The sequence below is a fragment of the Dromaius novaehollandiae genome, chromosome W (assembly GCF_036370855.1).
Source record: "Dromaius novaehollandiae isolate bDroNov1 chromosome W, bDroNov1.hap1, whole genome shotgun sequence".
In the NCBI taxonomy this organism is placed as follows: domain Eukaryota; kingdom Metazoa; phylum Chordata; class Aves; order Casuariiformes; family Dromaiidae; genus Dromaius; species Dromaius novaehollandiae.
Genome location: NC_088130.1, coordinates 16,671,833 through 16,685,032, shown reverse-complemented (window position 1 = coordinate 16,685,032; position 13,200 = coordinate 16,671,833). Strand labels below are relative to the sequence as shown.

The following is a 13,200-nucleotide window of genomic DNA, read 5'->3' as shown; positions in this document are numbered from 1 at the left end:
GCAGCAAAGAACTCCCATAATACTGCGATGCTTGAAATTAGTTTGATATAGTGACAGTGTGCATGGTTTAAATTCATCTTTGTATTACATGGCTATTTAAAACCATTATCTAACAGACTTAACAGGTGACCAGAAATGTGTTGCCTTCACAATTACTTTTGCCATTGTCAGGACCAAAAAAGGGGTTGGAGTCCAACTCCGTTCTTAGATTTGTTTTAACAGCATGTGTGGTCTAGTTTGTAGTTTAGATTGGAACAGAGTTCAAAAAAGCAGAAGTCCAGTAAAGCATTGTGCAATATTTCCATGTTTACTGTACTGGATGCACTGGGTAAATACCCTCAATAATACTTACTATTTCATATATAAATAACAATCTCCAATTTTATAAGGATGCTACTTGATTTTCAAGTAAATATTATAAATGGAAAAGACAAATCAAAAAAAGAGATACTGAATTAAAAGTATATTGAAGACAAGTTTATGTATGCAGTTAACCCCTGCAGCACTGTATTTGCAGGACTCAGATCATGAATATTCCAAAATGACTAATAACATCCTACCTCTAACACCTCCAAATAGGCCTGCCCCACATTCTCTTTATATATCCATCCGCTTCCTGTAATAAGACAACACTGTCTTCACTTCTCCTTTTTACTTCCTGCTCCTGCAACACCTCAGAGTTTGAAGTGTAGTCAGTTCCTTACTGATCGATTCACTCCACTTCTATCCTGCTAGGCCACTTCCCAGTTCCCTTTCTCTGCGGGTTCACTAGTACTTCTTCTACGACCAAGAAGCTAACAGAAGGTCTCACTCTTGTTTTCCATTACAGCTGGGGCTCATAGGGAACCCAGATACATAAGCAACCCTTAAACCCATGTGTGCATCATTCCAACTTAACTCACTCCAGCCCCTCAAATCCAACTATCAGATATACATAACAGGCCAGAGTAAAAATAGACTTTGCCCTCCCAGGAGCCTGAGGCAGCAATGTGCCAAGCCAGAATGCCTAGAGGTATCTATGCCACCAGGGATGGAGGTTCCCTGCTTGAGGGCAACTCCTGAGAACAACCACAACTGTTCGTCAAGGAAAAACACTAACGATGTCAACGAGCAGCAAGGGTTAATGTGCTCAGGATGGACATGACTGCAGAGCCCATTTTACGGCATGTCAGTACCATCCAATATCTCTGTCCTCTGGTTTGCTTCTGAGTAACAGTTTCCTGATCTTCCACCCCGCATACATGTTAGTTCATTCCTGGGCTGCCCTCTGGGAGCCAACTGGGTTGCACCTCCATGCATAGCTACACAGATGCAACTGTGCCACCCCGCATAGTCCTCCAATGCTACATCAGCATGCTTTGCTCTCCTACGTGTTCCCAAACCATAGCCCACAGCATGCAACACACAGTCTCAAGCACCATGCTCTAAACAAAACACTCCAGCAGTCTGGGACACACTGAGTGGAAAAAGGCAGCAGCATACCATAGGGAGTCTAAAGGATCCCCAGGCTGAGTGGTGCGCAAGCAGATACGGCCAGCCTGCTCCAGAAGGGATTAATCAAGAATTATACATATATGTGAGCCAATTCAAAATAACTGGCCTGAAGGCCAGGTGTTGGATGCCCTTGGTAATGTTGACAAGGCTGTACACTGGCAAAGATAACCTTAGAAATGCATAGCCAACGTAGCAATGTCTAACTGATTGTACAGTGTCAGCTGCACAAGTCCTACCAGCTATGAGCTTCAGCTCAATGGGGTGTTTGTTTTCACCAGCACAATTATTTAGCATCATCCCTGTTCAGTATTTTTCTTTCTGGCTACAGTGAGTAAGAGAGAAGAGAGACAATTACAGTGGATTCTGCTGAATGAATGACTATTTTGGGAAGTATTCACTCCTAATTTAGGTGGCTAATTTAGAAGATCAACCTCCCAAGCATCCCTCTACAGTAAATAGATAAGCTACTCCAGTTTTGAAGCACGACCTCACTTAGATGCCTTCACTTGCCCTTTTCCATTGAGGCAGACACCACCTGGGAGAGCATTATGCTTGTTTCCTCCCGGTCTCACTTGGGAATCCGGTAAGTCACAAAAGAGTTTTATTTTGTAACTTTGGAGCGCAAAAGTTATTTATGGCTCTCTGAGGGCATGTCAAACCCAAGAACTCGGCATATGCACATGACCATAATCACCACTGCCTGCACAGGGTACTGTGAGTGACATCACATCGTGCCACTTCTACTGGATAAAAGCTGATCTATGAGTAGGACCTTTTTCCGCCTGTGGTGCCCTGGCACCATCATGTCAAGGCTCACAGAAGTACTGAGAACATGCAGTAAGAGGCTACCTCTCACTGACAGGTGAAATCCACCATTAGAACATAGTTCAGTCAGTTCCTTAGGAACAAGAAAGAGTGTTCCCTCGCTGCGGAGCTCCACCAGGCACAAACCGAGATATTACTGGACGTGCAAACTGAAATCTTTATCGGCTAATTTATTCGCAAGACTCCTGCCAGACATTTTTAATAGCAACTGTAAATCTCTTGAAATGTAGAAAAAAGCAATATAATCCAATAAAAGAAATGTGCTTAGAAATCATTTGAGAGGAATTAACCAGATATATAAGCCATGTATTTTTAATTACATGTGAACGTGAACTGCCAAATTTTAAGGTCAACTATTTTTGTGTCTGTCTGATTTTCTTATTTATTTTCTAAACATACTTTCAATGTAAAATAGGTTGGAGAAAGAATGAAAGAAAATGTGAGAATAAAGAAATAACAAGCTAGAAAGGAGATCCATCAAGAAAAAGAGTGAAATAAAACAGGGAAAAAGACATCAGACTTGAACAAAAAGGTGTCCAGGAGTGTTTCCAATAAATCCAGATCAGAGACATATTGGCTTTTCTGGCCTATGAAGTAACCCTTAGTGATGGAAGACTGATGCCATATTATATTTGGGGGACTGGTATAAAGAACAATATTAATTGCTAACATAAGAAAGAGTGACAAACAGAAAACGTAGCAAATCTGTGAACCCAGAAGGCACTGGCTCTTATTTTACCACCAATATATCCAGTCATGGGAATTAAACTTTTCTATATGCACTTTGCAAAAAAAAAAAAAAAAAAAAAAAAAAGCATTCCTGTTCAGTTCAGAGCTATTCTGAAAACTGAAAAGCTGAATTTGACAAAACCATTTCTGCTGTCAGAAAACCTGCATCCAAACAGAAATGTCGGAGAGTTATTTCCCTAGGTCCAGTTCCACAGAGGAAAAGATTTCCTTCCTCCAGCAGAGCACTGTAAGCCCCAAAGTCCTTACCCAGAATGGCAATTACAAATAGGGACAGGTTCCAAATGCTCATTAAATAAACAGAGAGACTAGTATGTCTCTAAACCATTTTAAGAAGTTAATTTATTGACAAAGGAACTTGGATGTATGCGACTATATTCTATATGGCTAACAGGTCTGGAAAAATGAAGCACCCACCTATTTTGTGGCAATATTTTTTGTCAGCTATAGGATACCAAAGATAATAAATTCCATACTTTAAAGTTGACATGTCCATTATTATTTTTACCATATATTTCTTTACCAGAATACATATATTTCTTTACCAGAAAGGTGTATGTGAAAATCTCAGCCTACAGATAATGCCATGCTTTCAGACTGGCAGGCCACAGGAACGCTGTCCCCAGCTCCGTGACTGTCCAGGGAAGCCTGTCAGCACTCGTGGGACCATGCGCTGACTCTCCTGCTCAGGCAGTATCACACCGGGCTCTTCCCAGCCAGGCAAGGATGCGAGGCCTGCAGCGAAGGCTCCTCTACTCCCCCTCCTGGGAGGTCCAGAGTTCAGCTGCTGCCATTCCTCCCAAAGTACGGCCTCCTTGCTGCACCAGGAATGAAACACAGCGGAGGTAGATGGTTTTTGCAGAGGAACGCGGGAGCTGGGAGGTGGCAGAGCTCAGACCCCAGCTGCCCGCAGAGGGCAGCCCCACGGGGACATTCTTGCTCTTGCAGATAGGAGGCTCAGAAGGCCCCTGCCCCACACACAGGAGGTGATTTGACTCATTGCGATACCCCCTCTCAGCCTGCTTCTGTATGCATGGACCAAATATACCCTTCTTTCCAGTTCCATATCCAGCACCGGTTTCCCCAGCAATCAGGCAGTGCAGCAGCACTCCGTACGGTGCAGGCAAGGCCTCCACCTCAGCCACCTCAAACTACTTGACTTCCACCAGTAACTGAGCATCATCAGTGAACGGGGCTGCGGATAAATGCATGAACAAGCCCGGCTTAGACAGTGATGTGTATTTACTGCACCCTGACTGAACAGTGTCTGGCATTTGTAACAACATTATCAAGCCAGATAAAGATTAAAAGAAATAGCAATAAACTAGGTGGATATTAGCTCTTTAGGGCAGTTTTCATGGATTTAAAAGCAAGGAAACACAATTTTTGCACCAGAACAGGCAGAGCTGTACTGAAGGAGAAACACAAGCTGAGCGTAAAACTGATCACAATGGAGCAAATGCTTATGAATGCTTCTCAGCACATCAATCATGCTGACTCCCAGCCGTACCACACCACTAGTCCCCCTTCCATGCACTTTCAGACAGACATCCGTCCACATCGCAGAGGAACCCAAGCTCCTTTAGGTTCTGGAAAATAGATTTCGTCCTGATTTTTGTGACAGATGGAGTTGATATAGTCTCAGGATGAAAAAAGCGCCAGTTTTGACAGGCAGCAGATACTGATGCCCCTTGTGGTCAAAGACTATGTTGCTCTGGAATTAAGGTAGCACTAAGAGGAAAGGCAAAGGGTAAATGCACCACTACTCATTTTGTTTTCTCCTCATGTTGTGATTGAATATTATATTTTTGTGTCTACTTCCTTATAAACAAAACAAAAAGAACGGAGAGTGTGGCAGGAAGGTAGGACATCAGCAATTCTTTCAATGAAAACAGATCTCATCCTCTTAGCCAACAGGTTTCAAGCAACTTTTAACTAGCTGGCAAATCTTCATGAAGTATCAAAGAACTATCCTGAAATTTACTGTATGTCTGTGAGCAAGCATCCTCGCAGGTCAGTGTGCTAAAACCCGGGCACAAAATTCCCAAGCAAGAAGCTAATGTAAGCATGCTGAAAAGCAGTGGGGATGCACTAAGTGGAAAGTAGCAATCCTTGAAGACATAGCAGTACTTATACGGTTGCACGACACCCGCACTAGATTTGAGTGTTGCTCTTCGTGTACCAGCACACGGAAATCGGGAGCCCTGTTACTTCAGTAAGAACAAAGTCGGTCTCATTTTGAGCCTGATCTCCAGACCTCTCAGAAAGCAGCTCTGCCCTCGCTTGACTAAGCAGCAAGTTTGGGTGCACACACAGCTCAGGCTAGAGCCTTTTTTCCTTTCTCTTTTTGGCAGGAGCTGGCTCAGCGCAACAGCAACGCTGCCGCGGCAGCCGTACGCGGCTGCCTGCCGCGGCATTTCTCCAGCCCCGCTCCGCTCCGCTCCGCGCCCGAGCCGCGCCGCCGCCGCTCCGCGCCCCTGGGGCGGCCGCCGCGCTGCGGCCGCGCCGCCTTAACGGGAGGAGGGGCTCCTCGGGGGGCTGTCACTCTCCTTAAGCCTTTCCTTTCAAGCTTTGAATGTGAGCTGCCCTCCAGCCCCCCTCTCTCCTTCCCTCCCTCCAGCAGCTCGTAAAGAGAGGAGGGAAAAAAAAAAAAGTTTCAACAACAGGCTGGGCCAATGGCAAGTCGCGAAGCAGGGAAAGGGGGCCGAGCGAAGGGAGAAAAAAGTGGAGAAAAGGAGAAAGAGAGCGAGAGAGCGCAGGCTGGGGGATGTGTAAAAGAAGAAGCGTTGCTAATTTTTTTGTTTGTTTGCTTTTCCATGCATGCATAATGAGGCCTAATCAGAGCACGTTGCTGCTGCTCGGAGGGCACTTTTGTATTTAAAGCCTTGCAAAGAAAAAAGATCCACAGACGGATCCGCAGAGCAGCTTGCAGGGCTTGTTGACAACAGAAGCAGCATCAGTCGCCCAGAGAGAAAGAGAGACCCTGCAGCCTGACTTTTTCCTCCCCCTGTGCTATCTTCTTGCTAACGGGGAGAGACATTTCTTCTCCCTTCCACCCGAAAGTGCAACCCGTACCGAGAGGGAGTGAGCGGAGCCGGGACCGTGAATGGGATCGGAGCGGCTGGCATGTGCAGAGATGCTGCGAGCGGAGAGTTAAAAGCTCCCGAGGAGGCAGCAGCAGCAGCAGCAGCTCGGCATTTATTTTGTGCAAAAAAAGAGAGGAAAAAAAGAGAGAGAGAAACGGATCCGCATGAGGAGCAGGGCAGCACCATGAGTTCTCCCGGCGCAGCCTGCAAGCCTCCGAGCGCACCCCGGAGCCGCTCTCCTCCAAGCCCCCGGTTGCCCTGAGTCCCCCCACCTCTCCGGGCGCCTTCGCCGCCGCCGCCGCCTCGCCAAGCCGGGAGCAGCTGGTGGGGGGCACGGGACGGCCCCGGGGCGCGCCTGCTTCGTCCCGCGGCCCCGCCGGTTTCAGCTGCCGGGGGCTGGAGGGGCCCGGAGCCCGCGCGGATGGATTGATGCGAGGAGACCTCATGCACACGGTTGGCAGGAGTTTTGCAAACTTTTCCACGGGCGGCAGCTGCTCCTTCTCCTCCTCCTCGTCTACCAGCGACTCTCCCCCGCGACCCTGCGGCAGCAGCCGCCGCCGCCGCCCGCGATGGTGGCCCGCTCGCCCGCTCGGCACGGAGGCGGCGGCGGCCGCCGGTGGCCGCTGCCGGCCGCCTGGCTGTGGCTGGCGGCGGCGCTGGGCGCCGTGTGGCCGCCGCGGGGCTCGCTGGTGCAGGGCCGGCGGCTGATCTGCTGGCAGGCGGTGCTGCAGTGTCAGGGGGAGCCCGAGTGCAGCTACGCTTACAACCAGTACGCCGAGGCGTGCGCCCCGGTGCTCCTGCAGCAGCAGCCCCCGGGCGGCGGCGGGGACGGGCCGGCGGCCGCTGCAGCCTCCGCCGCCTCCTCCAGGCGGCGGTGCCCCAGCCACTGCATCGCGGCCCTCATCCAGCTCAACCACACCCGGCGCGGCCCGGCCCTGGAGGACTGCGACTGCGCGCAGGACGAGAACTGCCGCGCCACCAAGCGCGCCATCGAGCCCTGCCTGCCGCGCACCAGCAGCCCGGCGGCGGGCGGCCCCGGCGGCGGCGGCGGCGCGGGCGGCCCCGGCGTCATGGGCTGCACGGAGGCGCGGCGGCGCTGCGACTGGGACAGCCGCTGCAGCGTGGCGCTCAACCGCTACATGACCTACTGCGGGAAGCTCTTCAACGGGCTGCGCTGCACGCCCGAGTGCCGCGCCGTCATCGAGGACATGCTGGCCGTGCCCAAGGCCGTGCTGCTCAACGACTGCGTGTGCGACGGGCTGGAGCGGCCCATCTGCGAGTCGGTCAAGGAGAACATGGCCCGCCTCTGCTTCGGCGCTGACATGGGCAGCAACGGCGCCGGCAGCAGCGGCGGCTCGGACGGCGGCCTGGAGGAGTACTACGACGAGGACTACGAGGAGGAGCCGAGCCAGAGGGGGAGGGACGAGCTGGAGGACAATACGGGCGCCGAGCCCGGCTTCCCCATGCAGACGGACAGCGCCGGCCGCGCCGCCGCCGCGCCCGCCCGCGCCGCCTGGGCGCTGCTGGCCTCCATCTTACTGCTGCTGCCGCGGCTCTAGCGATCCCGCCTCCTTCCCCTCCTCCGCCGTCGTCCCCCATTTGCTTCGGGGCTCCCCGTGGCCGGCGGCTCGCGGGGCTGCTGCTCGCCTTCTCCCTCGCACACACGCAGACGGGCCGAGACGCGAGGGGTCTGCGGCGGCGGGGGGAGCGGGGGGCGCTGCCCGGGCGGCGGGCGGCTGGGCCTCAGAGCCGAGCGGGGTTTAAACTCCCTGACCGTTAGTCCGCTGACCGTTAGTCCGGGCTAACGGCCGTCCCTCCACGCGCCCCCCGCCCCCCCCCCCCAAACTTCTCCCTGAAGGTGGACGGTTTCTCCCTCTTTCTCTGTTGATCCCCACCACGTGTGTGCGGACACTTTTTTTTCCGGCCTCATGCCTGTCCCTTCTCCAAGAGCATTTTGCTGGTGATGCCTTTTTTATTTTTTATTTTTTTTTGGTTAATTTAGCTGGCTGTGGCCTGGCGAGCCAGCAGCCGTGGCGTTGGCGGGACCGAAAAAGACGGAGGGAGAGGTGCGGGACTGTGGGTTTTATTTTTGTTTGTTTGTTTGTCCTTAGTGTGCACTATGCAATTTCTTCCACCCTGGCTTCTTGTTAGCAGCAAGCAGATGAGCTTAAAAGAGAGACTGCTAGCGAAGCTACTGTAAGTTCCTTACCACCACCAGTCCCAAAAGAAAACAGAAGTAATAATATGCTAATAGTTGGGTTTTAGCATTTGACATGAAGGTTAGAAAGAGGTGAGCTATCCAAACTTGCTGCCAAAACTGTTGCCATACCGATTAGTTAACAACTTGATTATCATTCATCAAGTATCACAATTCATGGTACAGCGATGCCCCAAAGAGGCTTATACTGCATCTGCCTTTAATTAAATTTAAGAATATAACAGTTTGAATGAATTTGGTGGTTAACAGCACTCCCTCTTGCACACACATCTTTCCTGTAACAAAAGCTTGCCAGCAAAAGTCTCTTTCTCTTTAACCTAACGACAAAAAATGCTGATTTTTTTCAGAGTTGTTGGCTATACTGAACAATGCAACTTTTGTTTTAAAAGAGCTCTGCACTGCCATCTTTGAAAGACACTTTTAAACTCAAGAACATGTATGTACAAATATCCTGAAAAGTTATATTGCCTCTCCTCATATCAGGGTGCTGACCTCTGGTAAATCTTATATAAAAATGTATTTAAGACTGGGATTTGTTACCAGTTGCTCTTCTTTGTATATAGAATTTTATAAATTGTATGCTTTGGGAATAATTTATTTAAAAAAAATAAAAAGTTTTAAATCCACATCCTATTTGCCAGATAATTGCATTTGCTATTCTTTTCTGGAAAGGTACAGATTTCATTTTATGTTTAAAGGGATACCAGCAGCAATGAAGTATTCTCTAGAACATCAAATGTACAGTGTATTTTATAGATTTGAAGTTAACTTTCTTATTTGGAGAGACTTTATGAACGTTGTAGAATTGTATAAATGCATTTCCAAGCTGCCTTAAACCTTGTATTTTTATAGAAGGCATAAAAAAGGCCTATGTTTTAAATATCTATGGCTTTGTGTATTTTTTAAACGTGTAAATTAGTAAAGAAAGAGCTTCAAATAATGGACGTGGTGAAGTTGTTTTCCAGGGACACTTGAACTCTCAGCACCCGAGGTTGGAGGAAGGGGGGAAGTGAACCACAAAAAAACCAAACAAAAAACAATCAACAAACACAAATCTCTGTCTGCCTGTAATACTTTACATAGATGTAAATTACTGCTATTCTTACTTTAACGAATAATTACATGCAAGAAGTAAATACAGCTTTGAAAGTACTACTTTAAAAGAGTGGTTGATTTTATAATGCGTTGGCATGGTAACATGCCAGTGCCAGAAGAGTGTAAAACAATTCAAAGACACTGCTTCTATATGTATGTAGAATTTATCAGTGCGCCGTGCTTTCTTCATGAAGTGGAGGCATGTTGCTCTCACTGACACAGAGAAATGCTCCCGGGCACGCAAACAAGTAAATGGTGAGAAATACATGCGTACAGGCAGCAAATGTTTCAAACAAGTCTTCTTGCGGGCTGTGGTGCATGCTTCAAGTGGTTTGCAACAAAATGCATGAAAGTTTGCCATTCAGCCTGCTTTTTCCCACAATGAAGAATGCAAAAGTAAACAAACTGGGGTGATCAGCAATTACCGGATCTTGCAATATTGTTCTTAGGAGTTGCTTTGCATCGTGCTGAAGGCTGGTTTGCTGCCAGAGCTACTGATCTACACTCAAACGCCCTTAGATAAATAATTACACTCTTAAGCTGTGTCGAGTGCTGATACACTTGACCTTGTAAATAGAAATGTTTGCAGTAGGAATAAACTCCAGCATTGGAAAATCTTTTAAACATTAACACAAAAGAGAGAGCTCAGTCCTCTGGGGATTTGAGTTTGGACTGTGTCAAGCTAGGCACTCACCAAAAAAAAAAAAAAAAAAGGAAAAAAGGTTTATTTATCTTTTATTCATGCTGTTTATTTAAAGCTTTTCATTTTAAATGCCTTGATTGCAAGGCAAGTCAGAAGTTTAAAAGCTACCACAAATAAACTTTGACTGAGGGGGTGACAGATTAGCAAGATAGTTAGTGCCTTTTTCATTTTACCAGATCTTGACAGAGGGCAAATCCACATCTGTCTGTTGTATAAATCAACAAAATTAGAAATCCCTGCTTCTGGGATTAGTTATTTCAGTGACAGATTATTTTATTATTTCTTTAGGGTGTGAATGTGATTAGGTTGCCCAGAGATACACATACATGGATGTGTGTGCACACACATAAACCAACCCCCAAATAGTTGTGATACCAAACAAGTGTATGAGTATGGTGTGTGGCTATGATCTTAAGTTCGTTTTTAAAGTCATCTGAACGGTTGAGTAGGCTTATTGTTAAAACAAAGCTCAAAACGTTGTTTCTTTAGGAAGAGAACAAAGAGTAGTAGGGTGAGACTTGTAAATGGAATCAGCTTTCTTTACAAAATGCTGAGTTTGCAATTGTTTAGGGATGATCTTAAATATTTTCTCCAGTTCCTTGGCAGATGCTCTGAAACATATTTTCAGTTTGTCAACATTTCGTGCCCATGAAGACTACTTTAACTCATTTTTGATGAAAAATTAAGTCCCAGTAAAAAGCCTCTGTTTTTCCTCAGCAAGGAGTAAAGACATTAGCACTAGAAAAGGACTGATAATTAACTGCTACAATAAACTCAAGACTTGATTTTACAGGCTCCTGTCAAAAGCATCTGCCTGGAATAAATCAACACTGAGCACCACTGGGGAGAGAGGACTCATCTTTATGCTTCCTTCCCCACAGAAAGTGGATCATTTTAATTTAAATAATTGTACAATAAATACAGCTAATAATTGTACAATAAATACAGCTGAACTAATTCTGTCCTATGAGCGCCTTCTCGCAGAGAGATAACTTTGTGGAATTAGCCGTGTTGTCAGAGTAAGCACGATTTCCAGGAGGAATGGCTGTGCCTATTGGTGTGTGTCCCAGCCTACAGAGGCTGTGCAGATGTTGGTGTCCATCAAATTTATATTTCTCTTGCTTGATTTTGAGACGAATGGAAATTCTCAAAATGTCAAGGGATGTAGTAAGGACAGCTTTAAACGAGGAAAAGGCTTCACATTCCCTGACAGAGGAGATTTTCCACAGGAAAGGAAGTTCTCATTTTTCTGGATATTTGAAAGTGCTCTTTGCCAAGGTCCTGTCCAGACAATCTCTTCCGGGGGGAGAAGGAACCCTCTACCATTTCATGTAAAATAATCCAGTAGGATCTGTTCCCTTTTTATTCCCAGTTACCAGGTTTGAATTCTTGGTGACAGTTTATTTGTCTTTGGAGGCACTTCAGTGACAAATGTTTAAGGGAGTGTGGGACAATGGTGGAGAACAAGGAGGCAGTTCATTGAACTGACAGTGACCATACAGTAAATAGAGGGAGATTCAAGCTTCACTGATCACCCAAGCGCACAGCAAAGCTTTTGTATGCAATCACAATGGACATAACATAAGGTCTCTGTTTATTTTTAACAATATACACCAATGTATACAGGCAGGCATACATAACTTTCAAAATAAATATGAAATGAAGCCTTGCAAGGAGGGAAAGGAAAGGTCTGGTTTGGCCAAGTCATTTATGGTCACACAGAAAAGTCTGATGGATTTTAGTTACAGTCTCCTCTCCAGTCCTTGTAAGAGCTGTTAGGGTACTGGACCTCTTACTCTCAGCAGGCGTGTGTAATGAAAATGTATGGTATGGGTGCAAAGGTGACAACAGACAACTTTGCATGGACAGAACAAGAAATCCCACCTCAGTGTAAGGCAAAACCATTCAGTATTACATGATTACTTGCTTTTTTGTTTGTTTTGCTTTGAGTACACTGGAGGGAGATGGGAGGAATTCCAAAATAGCCAAGGTGCACGTATAAAAAGTGGTGGGACACAAAATCATCATCAGCTGAGTCATGGAAAGTGCTACTTGGCTGACTTAGCTGCATTGCATTTTCAATGCCATTAAAACAAATTCAGACCAGTCAATGGATACTGTTCCTGTCCCCAGTAATAACATCACAGAATGCCACACTGCCCATGATAACATACCCATTGCAGGCAGGCTTGCAGCACAACACGATTTTAAATGGGATAGCAGAGCTTCTGTGTGAGATTTCAAGTCTGTGATGCAGATTTGTAAGCAGTAAAGTCGAAAGTTACTGTATTTTACTTGAGGCTGTCGTAGACAGTTGAAAAGGCTCACATTGACTGTCTGAATGACATAAGTAATGCGCTATTAGCATAAATACTTTCTAAGACATCCATTTAATCAATTTCTTAAATAACAGAATGATCTACTACAAAATAGTGGACTGTATACACTATATTTTGGCACAAAGATGGTCATTCTCCCACTAGTAACCAGGGGCTCTAAATAAATGATTTCAACAATGTTTTATTAAAGGAGGACAAGAGCCCTCGAGCTGCATTAATCGGGGAGAAGTCGAGTGGCACTTTTGTTATGGAAATGTTAAACACATAATAGTTCAGACAAACAATGTGGAGCCACTTCATTCTCTCAGCCATGCTGACACCTCTTAAAGAGGAACTGCAGGGAAGGATGTGGGAAAGATTTGCTTTCTGAGGAAGCTTTCAGCTAATATTTTGGATATTTACCTCCAAAACTCAGGCAGTGCAAATGTAACTGAAAGGCATAAAAATAAAACAATAAAGAGGGATGATTTATGTAGCTACTCCTAGTGATAAGCATTTGGTGTCCAAAATCAAATAAAGATACTCATTGACAAAACATTTTATTAAAGGTCTTTTCATTAATTTATTATGAGCCCAGTGGATATTATTGTACAGAGTGAATGTGCATAAAGAGAGATTTTTGAAAACAAATGGTGACATAGTACTAACGTTATACCTCCGATATACTTCAGGGGGAGAGAAGCGAGATCCTAG

General features: G+C 46.3%; 1 protein-coding gene across 1 annotated transcript; it reads left to right on the top strand.

Annotated features, from left to right (window-relative positions):
* Positions 1-5,734: 5,734 nt before the first annotated feature.
* Positions 5,735-9,252, top strand: LOC112978771 (growth arrest-specific protein 1). The gene has a single exon (XM_064501057.1). The coding sequence runs from the start codon at positions 6,722-6,724 to the stop codon at positions 7,709-7,711; it is 990 nt and encodes a 329-aa protein (XP_064357127.1). The 5' UTR covers positions 5,735-6,721; the 3' UTR covers positions 7,712-9,252.
* The last annotated feature ends 3,948 nt before the right edge of the window (positions 9,253-13,200 follow it).